Source organism: Aquarana catesbeiana, linkage group LG11 (genome assembly GCF_042186555.1).
Source record: "Aquarana catesbeiana isolate 2022-GZ linkage group LG11, ASM4218655v1, whole genome shotgun sequence".
In the NCBI taxonomy this organism is placed as follows: domain Eukaryota; kingdom Metazoa; phylum Chordata; class Amphibia; order Anura; family Ranidae; genus Aquarana; species Aquarana catesbeiana.
Window position 1 is genome coordinate 52,168,369 of NC_133334.1, and position 19,398 is coordinate 52,187,766.

Consider the following 19,398-nt stretch of genomic DNA (forward strand, 5'->3'; position numbering starts at 1 on the left):
AGAGGCTCTCTGGGGACCCTGATGCAAGGGGGAGGCTCTCTGGGGACCCTGATGCAAGGGGGGGGCTCTCTGGGGACCCTGATGCAAGAGGGGGGCTCTCTGGGGACCCTGATGCAAGGGGGGGGCTCTCTGGGGACCCTGATGCAAGGGGGGGCTCTCTGGGGACCCTGATGCAAGGGGGGGGCTCTCTGGGGACCCTGATGCAAGGGGGGGGCTCTCTGGGGACCCTGATGCAAGGGGGGGGCTCTCTGGGGACCCTGATGCAAGGGGGGGGCTCTCTGGGGACCCTGATGCAAGGGGGGGGCTCTCTGGGGACCCTGATGCAAGGGGGGGGGCTCTCTGGGGACCCTGATGCAAGGGGGGGGGGCTCTCTGGGGACCCTGATGCAAGGGGGGGGGCTCTCTGGGGACCCTGATGCAAGGGGGGGGGCTCTCTGGGGACCCTGATGCAAGGGGGGGGCTCTCTGGGGACCCTGATGCAAGGGGGGGGCTCTCTGGGGACCCTGATGCAAGGGGGGGGGCTCTCTGGGGACCCTGATGCAAGGGGGGGGCTCTCTGGGGACCCTGATGCAAGGGGGGGGGCTCTCTGGGGACCCTGATGCAAGGGGGGGGGCTCTCTGGGGACCCTGATGCAAGGGGGGGGGCTCTCTGGGGACCCTGATGCAAGGGGGGGGCTCTCTGGGGACCCTGATGCAAGGGGGGGGCTCTCTGGGGACCCTGATGCAAGGGGGGGGGCTCTCTGGGGACCCTGATGCAAGGGGGGGGCTCTCTGGGGACCCTGATGCAAGGGGGGGGGCTCTCTGGGGACCCTGATGCAAGGGGGGGGGCTCTCTGGGGACCCTGATGCAAGGGGGGGGGCTCTCTGGGGACCCTGATGCAAGGGGGGGGGCTCTCTGGGGACCCTGATGCAAGGGGGGGGCTCTCTGGGGACCCTGATGCAAGGGGGGGGCTCTCTGGGGACCCTGATGCAAGGGGGGGGCTCTCTGGGGACCCTGATGCAAGGGGGGGGGCTCTCTGGGGACCCTGATGCAAGGGGGGGGCTCTCTGGGGACCCTGATGCAAGGGGGGGGCTCTCTGGGGACCCTGATGCAAGGGGGGGGGCTCTCTGGGGACCCTGATGCAAGGGGGGGGCTCTCTGGGGACCCTGATGCAAGGGGGGGGGCTCTCTGGGGACCCTGATGCAAGGGGGGGGGGCTCTCTGGGGACCCTGAAGCAAGGGAGGGGGCTCTCTGGGGACCCTGATGCAAGGGGGGGGCTCTCTGGGGACCCTGATGCAAGGGGGGGGCTCTCTGGGGACCCTGATGCAAGGGGGGGGCTCTCTGGGGACCCTGATGCAAGGGGGGGGCTCTCTGGGGACCCTGATGCAAGGGGGGGCTCTCTCTGGGGACCCTGATGCAAGGGGGGGCTCTCTGGGGACCCTGATGCAAGGGGGGGGCTCTCTGGGGAGCCTGATGCAAGGGGGGGGGCTCTCTGGGGAGCCTGATGCAAGGGGGGGGCTCTCTGGGGAGCCTGATGCAAGGGGGGGGCTCTCTGGGGACCCTGATGTAAGTGGGGGGGGCTCTCTGGGGACCCTGATGTAAGTGGGGGGGCTCTCTGGGGATATATACACACACATATATATTACTGTATATACATGTGTATGCCCGCCCAAGCATATGACTTTCTTTACTACGCTGCTATGGGCTCTAGCCCCAGATCTTTTGTAGACCTAGCAACGCCCCTGCCTATGAGTAGGGCACCATTCATATTTAGCACCTGTGGCACCTATAGACCATGTACGGTTTATGTTCAGCTCCATTGAATTCATTACACAGTGTATTTGTAATGTTCAGAACTGAGAGAAGCTCTGTGCACTGTATTGTTCATGACCGTGCACAACTATGGGCAATATTGGTTCATGTAAGGACAGTGGAGAGCTATGGGCAGTTCAGTATTCAAGTTCAGCATCACTGACACCTATGAACAAAGTATTGCTCAAGTTCATAAGTTTGGACAGCTACAGGCAGTGCCCTGTTCCATGTTCTGTACCATGGCAGCTATGGGCAATGCCCTGTTCCATACCATGGCAACTATGGGCAGTGCCCTGTTCCATGTTCTGTACCATGGCAGCTATGGGCTGTGCACTGTTCCATGTTTTGTACCGTGGCAGCTATGGGCTGTGCCCTGTTCCATGTTCAGTACCATGGCAGCTATGGGCAGTGCCCTGTTCAGGACCATGGCAGCTATGGGCAGTGCACTGTTTATGCTCAGTGTGAAGAACAGCTACAGACTGCACTCTGTATGTTCAGTGGCAAAGATATCTCTATGCAGCGCCCTGTTCATGTTCAGCACCAGTGGCACCTATGGACTATGTAGTGTTCATATTCAGCTCCACTGACATAATTACGCAACATATTTGAAATGTGAAGAACTATTTGCATTCAGAACTGTGGGTGGCTATGTGCACTGTATTGTTCATGACCATGCAGAACTACTGTCCTAACATGTTCATGTTAGGACAATAGACAGCTATGGGCAGTGCACAGTTCATGTTCAATACCAAAGACAAGAATGTGCAGTTCACTATTTACAGTATATGACCATGGACAGCACTATTGTGCTATTCATGTGCACTGCTCTACCCTAAAGCCACCCTCTAACTAACCTTGCTTGTTACCCGAACACTGGGAAAAAAGTTAACCACATACCAATCTCTAGTACACCAGGATGCTACACTGCAGACTAAGCTTTTCTACATCGAAAGATAAATATTAATAAAAGAAATCCCCATGCTATTATATAGAAATATCCTAAATCAAACAAAGCATCCCCAGCACAAGGAGTGTAAAAATCAGCAGTGTAGACAGCTATGATCAGTGCACGGTTCATGTTCAGCACCATGGACAGCGATAGGCAAGTCAGAGCTGTTCAATGTTTAGTACCATGGACAGCTACAGTATGGGCAGTTAGCGCACTGTCATGTGCACCAATCGTAGCCCCTATGGGCTATGTTCTATTCATGTTCAGCTTCATTGACATCATTTCCCCAATGTACTCGTAATGTTCAGCACTATTTGCAGTTAGAACTGTGGGTGGCTATGTGCACTGTATTGTTCATGACCATGAAGAATTATGGGCAATGTTCATGATACAATAGATATATATTGACAGTGCACCATTCATGTTCAGTACCAAATACAGCTATGGGCAGTGCACTGTTCATGTATATGACCATGGACAGCTATGAACAATGTTATTTTACTGTTCATGTGCACTACTCTACCCTAAAGCCACCCTCTAACTTGCCTGTAACCCTGACATTGAAAAGTTAACCCCTTGTTTGCACACCAACCTCTAGTACAGTAGTTGCCAAAAACTTTCGGACCTCTTCGGATAACTCACAAATTTTAAATCCCATGGTCCACTAACATTAATTTTACATGCCTTATACACACACAATGCGCTGGCTCTCTGCCCCCCCTCCCCCTGGATCACAATGCTGCCTTATACACACACACACACACACACACACACACACACACACACACACACTGCTTCAGCTCTCTGCCCCCCTCCCCCTTGATCACACTGCTTCCCCATACACACATTGCTCTGGCTCTCTGCCCCCTCCTCCTGGATCACATTGCTGTCTTACATACACAAACAATGCTCTGGCTCTCTGCTCCCTCTCCCTTGATCACACTGCTGCCCCATACACACAATGCTCTGGCTCTCTGCCCCCCTCCCCCTGGATCACACTACACTGCTGTCTTATACACACACAATGCTCTGGATCTCTACCCCCCCCCCCACTCTGAATCACACTGCTGCCTTACACAGACTCATTGTTGGATCTCACCGCCTTATCCAGCCATGTGCTCGAGCTCCATGCTCCCTCCCAGAGTCTGATCAGTGCTGCCATCAGAAGTCCACTCGTTCTATACCTCCCACTCTCTGCACTACTCCCAGCGCATCCCTCTGAGTTCACAGGAGCTGCAACTACAGAGGAGGCATCCGGTATCAATGCGCACTCACAGTACTGACTGTCAGCGCTCTGAGAACAACACTGGAAACAACATTGGGCGGTAAACATCCACCACAATGTTGATTTGCAGCAGATCCCCTGGGGACCACCAAAATTTTCTTGTGGACCATCAGTGATTCATGGACCACTGGTTGGTGATTGCTGCTCGAATACACATTTCTACACTGAAAGATAGCAACACTGGGACCATGATACCAGTATCTGCTATTTCTATGAACTGTTCCTGCTCATCACCATGGTCAGCTATAAGTAGTGCATTCTTCACGCTCCTCCCCATTGACAGCTATAAAATGTTCATCACCATTGACAGCTATAGGTAGTGCATTGTTCATGTTTCTCACCTTGGACAGCTATAGGTAATTTATTATTCATGTTCCTCATCATAGACAGCTATAGGTAATTTATTGTTCATGTTCCTCACAATGGACAGCTATAGGTAATTTATTGTTCATGTTCCTCACCATGGAAAGCTATAGGTAATTTATTATTTATGTTCCTCATCATAGACAGCTATAAGTAGTGTATTGTTCATGTTCCTCATCGTGGACAGCTATAGGTAGTGTATTGTTCATGTTCCTCACCATGGACAGCTATAGGTAATTTATTGTTCATGTTCCTCACCATGGACAGCTATAGGTAATTTATTGTTCATGTTCCTCACCATGGACAGCTATAGGTAGTGTATTGTTTGTGTTCAGCACCATGGACAAGCTATATGCAGTGTATTGTGTTCAGCACCATGGGCAGCATAATTTATTGTTCATGTTTAGCACCATGGTCCAGTGTTAATTTTGTAGACGTTGTAGAAAAAAATATATATATTTTTTGGCCTAATTTTCATCAGCAGCAGGTTTTCAGTGACGAAAATGAAAACGCAAATGAAATTAGAATTAGTCAATAGACGAAAAATGATGAAATTTTGGAGGGAGGGATGTTTACCCATTTGAAATTCTGCTTTCCTCTGAGCTTCGCCTGTCTGTTAAACCCCCAGCTCCCTGATAAGCTGTATTGGCTGAGAGACACAGTCACCCCAGACCAGTTCTCTGCCCTGGGCACTCCTTTACTCCCATTTTCATCCCCATCCCCACAACATGTTATTTGATTTTTACTCCAGGAGTATAAAATGAGTTTAGAAATTCTAAAGAAATGCTTAAATATTGCATTACAACTTAACTAAACCCATTAGGATTTTAGTAGACTTAAATGTACTGGATCTTTTAGTAGACTAAAACACGACTAAAACACTTCAGATGACTAATAGCGGAGTTCCACCCGGTTCTGTGTTTATATAAAGTCAGCGGCTACAAAAAGTGTAGCTGATGACTTTTAATAAAACACACAATCGCCTGTCCCACGGTCCAGCGATGCGGGCGCCCAAAGCTTCGCTCCTCCCCCCGCCTGTCCAAGATGCCAGCATTACTACTGTGGGCACCCAACTGACAGCTTACAGTTTCACAGCCGGGTGCGCACTGAGCATGCGTGAGTCGCTCTGCGCGTCGTGAATGGCTGTGCAATCTTCTGGGACACGTCACGTGTCCCAGAAGATTGCAGGGTGGGGAGGGGCCATCTGGGAGGAGAGGAGGAGTTGCCTAGGCGGCCCGGAGAGGAAGTAGGAGCTGGGTACCTGTCAAAACCAGGTACCCGCTCCCCCCCCCCCCAAAAAAAAAAATGACATGCCAAATGTGGCATGTCAGGGGGGTAAGAACTACTCAAGGAGGAAGTTCCTCTTTTGGGTGGATCTCTGCTTTAATTATAACTAAAACTAAAATAGCATTTTAGTCTAAAGACGGACTAGAATGAATCGAAACTTGAAATGAACTCAGAATGAACATTGCCGTGGACGTCTATGGGTAGTGTGCTGTCCATGGTGCTGAACATGAATAATGGACTGTTCATATTCAGCACCACAGACAGCTGCTCTGGGTTCCTGAACAAAGCAGGACCTGTCTGCAGGTACATTCTAAAACAAACTGGAACATTTCCTTGTCCAGCCCTCTAATTAAAATTGGACATCACTTTTCCCATACACTGATTGCCAAGCGATGGTTAAACTGATTCCATTGCAGTGAAAGTCCCATAGTCTATCATCTAACATTCTTTATTGTGTTAGCCTAAAAATATATAGAGAGGAACAACAAATGACACGAATCGGGGTCACCAATGTTAAGTTGAGCCTTGAAATAAAGGACATCTATGCCAATAGAGCTGCATTTGTCTCAATGTATGTTTACTTCAGAATATACACTGTACATACAGAGGATCACATCTTCCAAGGGAATGTGATACAGAATACAATTTGGTACAGACTTTTATAGGAAATGATAACATTTTAGTCTATGGCAGGCACATGCCCACATTACACAATACATTCTTTACTAATTATTTCAACATTACATCTGGTCATCATGACCTTACTGATTAGTGAGTGAAAAGGTTAGTTTGACAGAAGAAAGATTGATTACAAAAAGGGAGTAATTAACTTATAAAACAGGGACTTTCCATATCAACATCTCTTCCGAATTTTATCATATCATTGGCAGAACATTTCATGTCATCCGGAGAGCAACCAAGACAAAAACATTGGTTGCAATACCAAAAGAATTCAGAAAGATTTTGCTAAGAAATACATTTTCATGTTGAAGAGGAACTCTAAGTTTATAAAGATACATAACATGATATGTCTCATATCTTCACACCAGCACGCCCCCATGCCTCTACCGTCATGCTGGAAATGGTAGTTCCTCTGCAGCAGGAAGGATATCGTTGCTCATACCTGATATACTCTCTTCCCTCTCACATCCATAGGAAACAAATAGTAAGAAATCTGCAATTTGGGAGTACCAAGTGCTGATTTCATTATAAAACATTTTTAATAGAATACATGGGGACTGAATCCCTTATACATGAACAGACTGTACATTTCCCTTCTCCTTGTCTGTTTCACTCTCTGACCACCTCCGAAAATATCACCTCATTAGGGGGTTGAGAAATGGATGTCACCATCTCAGTATGTCAGTGAGATCTCACGGAGCGCGCCTTTCCGGTTGTTTTCAATGGATTTCTAAGTGGATGATGAAGCTGGGGGTGGATTGTGGATTGCGTGCGCTCGTGTGTCTGTTTGTCTGTGGAGGGGGGGTGAGTAAAACAGTTGTTTGGCCTGTATTACACTCAGAATATTCACATGTGGTTTGAGCCTTTGTTATAAAAGAATGACCTAAATCTGGAAAACCACGCAGCCTTTCTCCTAAGAGACACAAACCTCAAGGCAAAATATTCCGGAAAAGACCCCCCTCCCAATCTATTGACTTTATAAAAAAAAAAAAAAAAAAAAAAAAAAAAAAAAAGGGGGACCTTGTTCTATGACAAAAACAGTTCTGTTTTATGAAGTCTGGAATTCTTGGACTGAATACCAAGACAATGTAGGTCAAGAACACACACAACTAGTACAGCAAAAAAAAAAAAAAAAAAATATTCTGTATTCTGCATAACGTGATCTTGGCTGCTTTAACATTCAATATTCTTTAATAAAAACTGACCTATATAAAATAATAATTCACCAACGCTCTAAATTCCTATCCCACCTGGCGCGTCACCAGAATCATGTCACGGCTCCATTTGCACCTATGCAGGTGTGACGATGCGTGGGCGCTTTGGTGCAACTCGTTTGTTTCAATGATCTGCCCTATTTGCAACAAAAGAAGTGTGGCCATTTGTTTTTATTTTAAATCACATTGCCATATAATGCATGGCAATGAGTTACCATGCGTACTATGGTGCAATGTAGTACACATGTATTGGCTGGTGCATATGGGGTGCTATCAAGAATGAATGGCACTGAAGAGCACCCGCCAGGACATAGCATGTCATCATGCTCTGAGGGAATCCATGCACAATTGCACATGCTCCCAAGTTGCATAGGTGTCAACAGAGCCTAACGAATAAACTATATTGAAATTAAGGGTTCATTCACACGAGTGGTTAAGGGGCATTTTTACTTCTCCTCCAGTAGATGAGGGTGTGCACATGCTGTGGCAGGAATTATGCCTCATGTTACTTTCTGCAAGCATAGCATCACAGAGTGTGACCCATTTAAGTGAATAAGGCCACTCTGCAAGCACTCCGCAACTGCATGCAATTGCGATGCGCTAGTGTGGAGGTTGAAGCAGGTGACGAGAAGGCCTTTGGTTCACATGCTCTCTGCACATGGATCGTTTTCCAGAGACCAAAGCAAGTGTGAACAAGCCCTAAAAATCATTAAAACACACACCAATACAGTAAGGGGGAAAAAAAGTTTTTGACCCCCTGTTGATTTTCTACGTTTGCCCACTGACAAAGAAATGATCAGTCTATAATTTTAATGGTAGGTTTATTTTAACAGTGAGAGACAGAACAACAAAAATATCCAGAAAAACGCATTTCATAAAAGTTATAAATTGATTTGCATTTTAATGAGTGAAATAAGTATTTGATCCCCTATCAATCAGCAAGATTTCTGGCTACCAGGTGTCTTCTATACAGGTAAAGAGCTGAGATGAGTGCCCCTAATCTCAACTTGTTACCTGTACAAAAAGACACCTGTCCATAGAAGCAATCAATCAGATTCCAATCTCTCCACCATGGTCAAGACCAAAGAGCTGTCCAAGGATGTCAGGGACAAGATTGTAGACCTACACAAGGATGGAATTGGCTACAAGACCCATCGCCAAGCAGCTTGGTGAGAGGGTGATAACAGTTGGTGTGATTATTTGCAAATGGAAGAAACACAAAATAACTGTCAATCTCCCTCGGTCTGGGGCTCCATGTGAGATCTCATCTCGTGGAGTTTCAATGATCATGAGAACGGTTAGGAATCAGCCCAGAACTACACGGGAGAATCTGGTCAATGATCTCAAGGCAGCTGTGACCATAGTCACCAGGAAAACAATTGGTAACCCACTACACTGTGAAGGACTGAAATCCTGCAGTGCCTGCAAGGTCCCCCTGCTCAAGTAAGCACATGTACAGGCCCGTCTGAAGTTTGCTAATGAAGATCTGAATGATTCAGAGGAGAACTGGGTGAAAGTGTTGTGGTCAGATGAGACCAAAATCAAGCTCTTTGGCATTAACTCAACTCGCTGTGTTTGGAGGAGGAGGCGAAATGCTGCCTATGAACCCAAGAACACCATCCCCACCATCAAACACGGAGGTAGGAACATTATGCTTTGGGGGTGTTTTTCTGTTAAGGGGACAGGACAACTTCACTGCATCAAAGGGACGATGAACGGGGCCATGTACCATCAAATCTTGGGTGAGAATCTCCTTCCCTCAGCCAGGGCATTGAAAATTTGTCATGGATGCATATTCCAGCATGACAATGACCCAAAACACATGACCAAGGCAACAAAAGGAGTGGCTCAAGAAGAAGCACATTAAGGTCCTGGAGTGGCCTAGCCAGACTCCAGACCCTAATCCCATTCAAAATTATGAGGAGGGAGCTGAAGGTTCAAGTTCCCAACGTCAGCCTCAAAACCTTAATGACTTGGAGAGGATCTGAAAGAGGAGTGGGACAAAATCCCTCCTGAGATATGTGCAAACCTGGTGGCCAACTACAAGAAACATCTGACCTCTGTGATTGCCAACAAGGGTTTTGCCACCAAGTACTAAGTTATGTTTTGAAGGGGACAAATACTTATTTCACTCATTAAAATGCAAATCAATTTATAATTTTTATTTGAATGCATTTTTCTTGTTATTCTGTCTCTCACTGTTAAAATAAACCCACCATTAAAATGATAGACTGATCATTTCTTTTAGTGGGCAAACGTACAAAATCAGCAGGGGATCAAATACATCCCCCCCCCCCCCCCCACTGTGTGTATAAAATATAATTATATATCTTTATTACACACTGTATACACACACATTGTCAAAAGTATTGGGACACCTGTCTTTACACGCATCCCCCCTCCACCAAATGATTTGGACCAGTGCACAAAGCAAGGTCCATAAAGACATGGATGAGTGGGTTTGGGGTGGAGGAACTTGACTGGCCTGCACCTCAACCCAAGAGAACACCTTTGGGATGAACTAGAGTGGAGATTGCGAGCCAGGCCTTCTCATCCAACATCAGTGCCTGACCTCACAAATGCGCTTCTGGAAGAATGGTCAAACGCTCCTAAACCTTGTGGACAGCCTTCCCAGAAGAGTCAAAGCTGTTATAACTGCAAAGAGTGGGCCAACTCAATATTAAACCCTACAGACTAAGACTCGGATGCCATTAAAGTTCATGTAAAGGCAGGTGTCCCAATACTTTTGACAATATAGTGTACGTATGTATGCATATATCTGTGTATATGTGTCTGTATGTATGATTGTATAGCACGATTATTAGTATAAACAATTTGAACAATTATTGAATAACTTTAGACTGATGGGAAGCTAGGTAATTTATTTTTATTATTTAGACTCGGTTCACACCTGAGCGATCCGAATCGCAGGCAGTATTGCGGCGCAATGCCATTACTGCTCCTTTTTGAGCGACAAGCAGCGCGGTTTGTCACGATTTCAGTGCGATTTATCGGGCGGCAAAAACACGCCACCATTGGGGTGCCATTGAGAAGTAATGGCATCACACAAGCGTCCCGCAATTTGCTGTGATTTCCAATCGTGGGTAGAATTGCGGCGATACTGCCCGCGATTCGGATCACTCAGGTGTGAACAGAGCCTTATGGAGAAGGGATGGAATTAAATAAGCTAGTATTCTTTTTCGGATATGTAAACCAAATTATTTTGTTTTATTGTTTTGTGTTTGTTTTTTGTATCTGATTACTTTTTTTGTTTATATTTTTTACATGTTTAAAATAAACTACTAAACCCGATACATAAATAAATTGAAACTCGCCATATACAGAACACTATACCCACAGCTGATCCATAGGAAGGCAAACAAATCCCTTAAAAAGACAGAGCTTGCCATCTCTGAAGACCACACTAAAAACATTTACAGTGTCTAATGGTCATCTAGTAAGACCCTAATACATCCGGCCTGCCTTGCAGAGCACATAAACATGAATTCCCCATTAACAGACGTGCACACATTAGACCCCACGCACATTAAAAGCCTGAAGATGTCTCCACCTCTGCTATATTGACAGTGTTCAGCTTCATATACCCTAATGTTATGAACCATTCACACCTACCTATTCATCATCTCCGTTATTACTCCACACATATACTGTGTATTAGACACAGGCTCTTCATGTCCCAGATTGAACATGACATTCTCATTCATTTCAAAAAGGTGCAACAGCCCGAGGACAATCTCGTGAAGCATCGACCATGCCCTACAAGACATCTTTATAGAAGACCATGCATTAGCATTTATATTGTCCCAGATACACTAAATATCATTCTAAAACCCATCACTGTGACCTAGCCAGATAGTCAAAGACACTGTGTTGGGAAGTAGGACTACAAGTCCAAGTGTCCCGGTGCTGGTGTGTCTCGAAATCTCAGCATTCATTATTCAGGTGGATCTATAGCAGTCTCTCATATATCACAGTATGCGGTGTAGGAGGATATTCTATACCAAGACTCAAAATACCAGTAGGTTGTATAATTGAGCATTATACACCCTAGGATATACATTCCAGCAGACATATTCCAGGTGGACCTTCCTTATTAAGGACACTGTGTAATCCTATATGCATTATATAGGCGGTTCTCATTTCTACATATCAGTATAAAAGGTGTATAACACATCTCTACATTTCCTGCATATAATATATAGACAGCCCTGATATACTAAGGCTGTATACCAACACACATTAAACCCCTTTCACTAGACTTTATATCCTATTATACACAGTCTTCCCATATAGCACCCTGTTTAACCAAGTACACACTGCATAGGTGGACAACCTATCTCAGCGGACTATATTCCAAAAATGTGTCAAAGTGGACACCTTATATAGAAAGACTACTTTAATTATCTAAACATTTATAGCACAGCCTACTCAACTTAGCGATAATATGCATATACCTGGAGCTCCTACCACCAGAAGGCAATGTGCTCTATGATACGCTGTTTAAATGGTCCTCAGCCAACAAAGATGACATATCCCGATGCAAACAGCATGAATGGTCTTACTATGCACAGTAGACAACACATTGTACCAGTGGACCCTCTGCTCCTAGAAGGCAACATATTCCAGGATGCACCATACATGGCTCCTCTACCATTAGAATATACACCAGAAAGTACCGTGAAGGTGGCTTCTCCACCACTAGAATATATACCAGAAAGTACCGTGAAGGTGGCTTCTCCACCACTAGAAGATATAATAGAAAGTATTGTGGAGGTGATTCCTCTACCACTAGAAGATATAATAGAATGTATTGTGGAGGTGATTCCTCTACCACTAGAAGATATAATAGAATGTATTGTGGAGGGGTTTCTTCTACCACTAGATTATAAAATAGAAGGTACTATGAAGGTTGCTCCTCTTTTACTGCAAATAAAATACAAAGTAGTGTAAAGGTGGTTCCTCTACCACTACAAGATATTATAGAAAGTATTGAGAGGATGGACCCGCTATACCCAAAACCTGGAGTATCCCAAAAAATATTAGTCAACATGCACTATTTATAGGTGCACCACACATTCTCTCAAGAGATTACAGGTCAATATGCACTATAGGTGGGCCCCCATTTCCCTAAAGACGCCATAAGGCAGTATGCACTATAGCTGGACCCCCTAAGCCTTACAAATAATGAAAGCTGGCATGCCACACAGTTGGACTAAATATGCCAACAAAAAAATACCAATATGAACTACAGTTACACTTTCTAACCCCAGAAGACAGTAAATATTAGCATGCATTATAGATGGTGGTACCCCCATTGTATGATCACATCTTCCAGTATGTACTATAGGTAGTCCCCCCTACTGTATGGACACATTCTTTGATATGTACTTTAGATGATCCCCCATGATATGTACTATGTGAGGCCCCACAATTTTGGGTATGTATTCTCCAGTGTGTATACAGGGGAGTCCCCTATTTTCTGGTATGTACTATAGGTGGTCCTCCTTATTCTTTGGTATCTACTCAGTCAGTTCCCCCCTGTTCTCCAGTATGTACTATAGGTGGTGCCCCTATTCTCCGATATATACTAGAGGTTGCCCCCACTATTTTCTGGTATGTACTGTTGGTAACCCCCCTTTTCTCCGGTATGAGTCGGGACCGCCTATTCTCCAATATGTACTATAGGTGACCCCCTTCTATTCTGCGGTATGTACTATATGGGTGACCCCCCTATTCTCCGGTATGTACTATAGGTGACCCCCCCTATTCTCCGGTATGTACTATAGGTGACCCCCCCTATTCTCCGGTATGTACTATAGGTGACCCCCCCTATTCTCCGGTATGTACTATAGGTGACCCCCCCTATTCTCCGGTATGTACTATAGGTGACCCCCCCTATTCTCCGGTATGTACTATAGGTGACCCCCCCTATTCTCCGGTATGTACTATAGGTGACCCCCCCTATTCTCCGGTATGTACTATAGGTGACCCCCCTATTCTCCGGTATGTACTATAGGTGACCCCCCATTCTCCGGTATGTACTATAGGTGACCCCCCTATTCTCCGGTATGTACTATAGGTGACCCCCCTATTCTCCGGTATGTACTATAGGTGACCCCCCTATTCTCCGGTATGTACTATAGGTGACCCCCTATTCTCCGGTATGTACTATAGGTGACCCCCCTATTCTCCGGTATGTACTATAGGTGACCCCCCTATTCTCCGGTATGTACTATAGGTGACCCCCCTATTCTCCGGTATGTACTATAGGTGACCCCCCTATTCTCCGGTATGTACTATAGGTGACCCCCCTATTCTCCGGTATGTACTATAGGTGACCCCCCTATTCTCCGGTATGTACTATAGGTGACCCCCCTATTCTCCGGTATGTACTATAGGTGACCCCCCTATTCTCCGGTATGTACTATAGGTGACCCCCCTATTCTCCGGTATGTACTATAGGTGACCCCCCTATTCTCCGGTATGTACTATAGGTGACCCCCCTATTCTCCGGTATGTACTATAGGTGACCCCCTATTCTCCGGTATGTACTATAGGTGACCCCCCCTATTCTCCGGTATGTACTATAGGTGACCCCCCTATTCTCTGGTATGTACTATAGGTGACCCCCCCCTATTCTCCGGTATGTACTATAGGTGACCCCCCTATTCTCCGGTATGTACTATAGGTGACCCCCCTATTCTCCGGTATGTACTATAGGTGACCCCCCTATTCTCCGGTATGTACTATAGGTGACCCCCCTATTCTCCGGTATGTACTATAGGTGACCCCCCCTATTCTCCGGTATGTACTATAGGTGACCCCCCCCTATTCTCCGGTATGTACTATAGGTGACCCCCCTATTCTCCGGTATGTACTATAGGTGACCCCCCTATTCTCCGGTATGTACTATAGGTGACCCCCCTATTCTCCGGTATGTACTATAGGTGACCCCCCCTATTCTCCGGTATGTACTATAGGTGACCCCCCTATTCTCCGGTATGTACTCGGATTGGGTCCCCCACCTTTCAGGATGAGCTCCTCGGTGTCCTTGTCGAAGCCCTCCCGGTGACATCTCCTCCAGAGGCCGGACACGGTGGAGTTGAAGCGGCGGGTGCAGTGACTGTCCAGGGCCAGGTAGGGGCGGGGGGAGGGGATCTCCCGGTACCGGTATTCCCGGTGTGACACCTCCCCCACCCTGGAGATCAGGCGGACTCCTCTGGACAGCGGCTCTCCTCCGCGGGCGGTCCGTGATTTCTCCCCTCGGAGGGGGAGGTGCTGGCCCGGGGTGTACATGTATCCCGGATCGTTCCTCTTCCCTCCCGGCTTCCTGCACCGGTCTCGGTGTCTCCGGGCGTCCGTCTCATACCAGTGATCGGTGCTCAGGGCCACCGCCAGGAGGGCGAGGGCGGCCAGGGCGAGGCACAGACCGGCACCGGCCAGCAGCCTCATCACACCGGAGAGGAGAGGGGATCACACCCCGGGCACCGGCCTCAGCCTCAGCCCGCAGATCTCCGAGCACTGAGGATGGAGAGGAGGGGGAGGGGAGGAGCCTGGAGCCCCGACACATGGATCATTCATACACCCGACACCCGGCACATGGATGGTCCATACACCCGACACATGGATAGTCCATACACCCGACACTGCACACCCGACAAATGTATCACCCAAACACCTGACACTATACTGTACACTTAACAGATTAACCATCCCATCATACACCGACACCTGTCTGTCCCTTCATAGGCTATGGGCATGATAGAAATCTGATCACAGACTGAGGACATGGTACAAGAGATGGTCAGAGACTCTGGACATGGTACAAGAGATGGTCAGAGACTCTGGACATGGTACAAGAGATGGTCAGAGACTCTGGACATGGTATGAGAGATGGTCAGAGACTGTGGACATGGTAAAAGAGATGGTCAGAGACTCTGGACATGGTACAAGAGATGGTCAGAGACTCTGGACATGGCAGAAGAGATGGTCAGAGACTCTGGACATGGTACAAGAGATGGTCAGAGACTCTGGACATGGCAGAAGAGATGGTCAGAGACTCTGGACATGGTACAAGAGATGGTCAAAGACTCTGGACATGGTACAAGAGATGGTCAGAGACTCTGGACATGGCAGAAGAGATGGTCAGAGACTCTGGACATGGTACAAGAGATGGTCAGAGATTCTGGACATGGTACAAAAGATGGTCAGAGACTCTGGACATGGTACAAGAGATGGTCAGAGACTCTGGACATGGTACAGGAGATGGTCAGAGACTCTGGACATGGTGCAAGAGATGGTTAGAGACTCTGGACATGGCGCAAGAGATAGTCAGAGACTGTGGACATGGCAGAAGAGATGGTTAGAGACTGTGGACATGGTACAAGAGATGGTCAGAGACTCTGGACATGGCAGAAGAGATGGTCAGAGACTCTGGACATGGTACAAGAGATGGCCAGAGACTCTGGACATGCTATGGGAGTTTTTGGAAGCTGGGGACATGTCTCAGGAGACATTCAATGACTGGATACATATTATATAAGACTGCTAGAAATGACTTTTATAACAGGGCTATATGGAAACACAGATTAGTGTTGCAGGGGCCCCAAGGGTTGCACAAAAAAGCTGAAGGGTGGCATGTAGCCACAGGATGGGCACCATGGATATATAGGTAGCCAATATTTTAAGAATTTACAAAATAACAATGAGCCGTTCTCTGCACTGGCCAGAAAGTTACAAGTATACAATGTGTCAGTGTGGAAATGTTGTGCCCCGAGCTCAGGAATGGAAATAAATTCTAACATTTCACTAGAAGGAGATTGTTCTATGAATGAAGACACACTGAGGACGTCTTCATAGTGTCACAATATTCCTGCATGCCTTCATTCATAGAACAATGGAGGATCTACAGGATATCTCTGTATTCCTGGATAATATAGTGTATGGTCATCTTTACATCATTATCTGACTCACTCTTAGCCTATGAAAAAAAACCCAATATAGTTTTACAATAAAATAATGTAAAAACAACACTAGTTGTAAGTGCTAAATATTGCAAAACATAACGCATTTGTTAAATAACGCATTTTTTTTAGTAAATTGACTACTTCTGTGATAAATACTGCATGTGCTATTTTAAATCAGTTCTAAACGCTTGATTTTTCTTTCTTTAAAATAATAAATATCATACTTATGGGCTCTGTGCAGTGCTTTTGCATAAAGCAGCCTCGATCCTCCTCTTTTCAGGTTCCCCGCTGGCACTTCTGGCCCCTCCCATTTGCCGATTACCCCGAGGAGAAAGCTGCCTGCTATGGGGCACTCATGCGTGCTTGCTACTGAGTCCCCTCTGTGTGTCTATGGGACACACAGTGCGTGGCTCGACCCTGCCCCTGCTCACTGGCTGTGATTGACAGCAGTGGGAGCCAATGAGACCTGTATTCCTAATAGTGCAGGATCTGCCGGATATCTCTATATCCCTAAGGCCTGATTCACACCTATGCATTTTTAGTGCTTTTTGCAGATTTGCAATACAGTCCATTTAACGTGGTTTCCTACAGAACACGTTTTGTAGTGCAAATCTGCAAAATGCAAAAAGCACTAAAAATGCATGGGTATTAATCAGGCCTAACAGTGGAGGCATAGGCGTGTGCACAGGGTGTGCCTGGGCACACCCTAATCACCCTGTGTGGTGCAGATTCCCTATGTTTAAACTGATATTTTACCAAAGCCCCCTAGCAGGGCTACTACAAAAATTTGTAAAAAACTAATAAAAAAATAAGATTGTAGAAAATAAAAACCACTGACACCATCCACTGCCCTACTGACACCAATCCCTGTCCTAATGACACCATCAGTATAAATACACATGTACACATATATACAGTATGTGTTTGAGCTTTGAGGTGAACAGCCTAATGCAATAGGCTGTGCACTCCTATGAGTGCAGGATCTGCTGGATATCCCTGTATTCCTAACAGTGCAGGATGTGCCGGATACACTATTTTACCAGAAGTATTGGGACACCTGCCTTTACACACACATGAACTTTAATGGCATCCCAGCCTTAGTCCGTAGGGTTCAATATTGATTTGGCCCACCCTTTGCAGCTATAACAGCTTCAACTCTTCTGGGAAGGCTGTCCATAAGGTTTAGGAGTGTGTCTATGGGAATGTTTAACCATTCTTCCAGAAGCCCATTTGTGAGGTCAGGCACTAATGTTGGATGAGAAGGCCTGGCTCACAGTCTCCCCTCTAATTCATCTCAAAAGGTGTTTTATCGGGTTGAGATTAGGACTCTGTGTAGGCCAGTCAAGTTCCTCCACCCAAAACTCGCTCATCCATGTCTTTATGGACCTTGCTTTGTGCACTGGTGCGCAGTCATGTTAGAACAGGAAGGGGCCATCCTCAAACTGTTCCCACAAAGTTGGGAGCATGAAAGTGAAATGCATGCTCAATTGGGTTGAGATCAGACGATTGACTCGGCCATTGCAGAATATTCCATTTTTTTTCATTCAAAAGCTCCTGGGTTGCTTTTGCAGTGTGTTTTGGATCATTGTCCATCTGTACTGTGAAGCATTGTCCAATCAACTTTGCTGCATGTGGCTGAATCTGGGCTGACAGTATATCTCTAAACACTGCAGAATTTATCCGGCTGCTTCTATCTTCTGTCACATCATCATTAACACCAATGACCCAGTGCCATTGGAAGCCATGCATGCCCATGCCATCACACTGCCTCCACCATGTTTTACAGATGACGTTGTGTGCTTTGGATCATTAGCTGTTCCCAGTCTTCTCCACACTTTTTTCTTCCCGTCATTTTGGTTCAGATTAATCTTAATTTCCTCCATCCAAAGAATGCTTTTCCAGAACTGGTCTGGCTTTTTTAGATGTTTTTTGCGAAGAAGAGTGTAGACTCTGACCCATAATTTGCATACCCTCGGACATGTCCACCAAATATGTGCCATGGTACCCTCTTGAGAGCATCCATGAAAGCAAAGGGGAGAATAGGATGAGATAAAAAATACCAACCTAGCAGGAGTGTAATACCACTTGTAGAGTATTTTATAGGTATTTTCTAAAATAAGGACATTTTTGGTGCATTTGGACAATGCTAATGTCATGACCTGCCAGTCCTCAGGATCAAGCTGCCTTCCCAGCTCAGTCTCCCACTGTAGGTGATAAGGTCTCAGCAGTGGTTTTTTTTTTTAGGAAATTATTGCTGAGTAGATTAGTGAGATTAACCCATAAGATTGAGGTAGAGATCTCCAAAATCTTTCAAAGGGGTCAAGGTATATGGAGTAGGTTGGGACCTTATAAGATGTTGAAGAAAATGTCGAAACTGCAGGTAGCTATAATGTTCTCGGAGGGGGATATAGTGTGTGGAGTGTAGAGCAGCAAACGTAATTATCCTAGTGGGGGTAAACAGAGTGTAGATATCAACAAAGCCGTTATTGGTCCACCAAGAGAATTGTTGTGGGTTATCACACCATGATGGAAAAAATGGAAAATGGAGGAGGCAAAGTAAGGGAAGATGAGGAGGTATCAGGCCCGCCGAGTATTTAGTTGAATCCCACAAACGGAGGTCCAATCGTATCAGGGCGATTTGTATGGGGGAGCCAGGGCAGGGAGGCGACAGGAATCGGAGGGGAGTCTATTAAATCCATGGTGGCCCATAACGGCATTTGATATTTCTCGTGAAGGTGAGATAATGGGGCTATACTCGCTGCTGTATAATAGGCTTGTAAATTGGTGACCAAGAGACCACCGTTAATCCCACAGGCACACAGAACTTGTTTATTAATTCTGGG

The 19,398-nt window shown here is 46.3% G+C and overlaps 1 protein-coding gene across 1 annotated transcript in view; it reads right to left on the reverse strand.

Annotated features, from left to right (window-relative positions):
- The window catches only part of LOC141112023 (transmembrane protein 178B), a 127,110-nt gene extending 111,939 nt beyond the window's left edge, over positions 1–15,171 (reverse strand). The window contains exon 1 of the mRNA XM_073604355.1: positions 14,615–15,171. Coding sequence (XP_073460456.1) covers positions 14,615–15,041 — 427 coding nt within the window. The 5' untranslated portion in view covers positions 15,042–15,171. The remainder of the gene's footprint in view (positions 1–14,614) is intronic.
- Between the last annotated feature and the right edge of the window lie 4,227 nt (positions 15,172–19,398).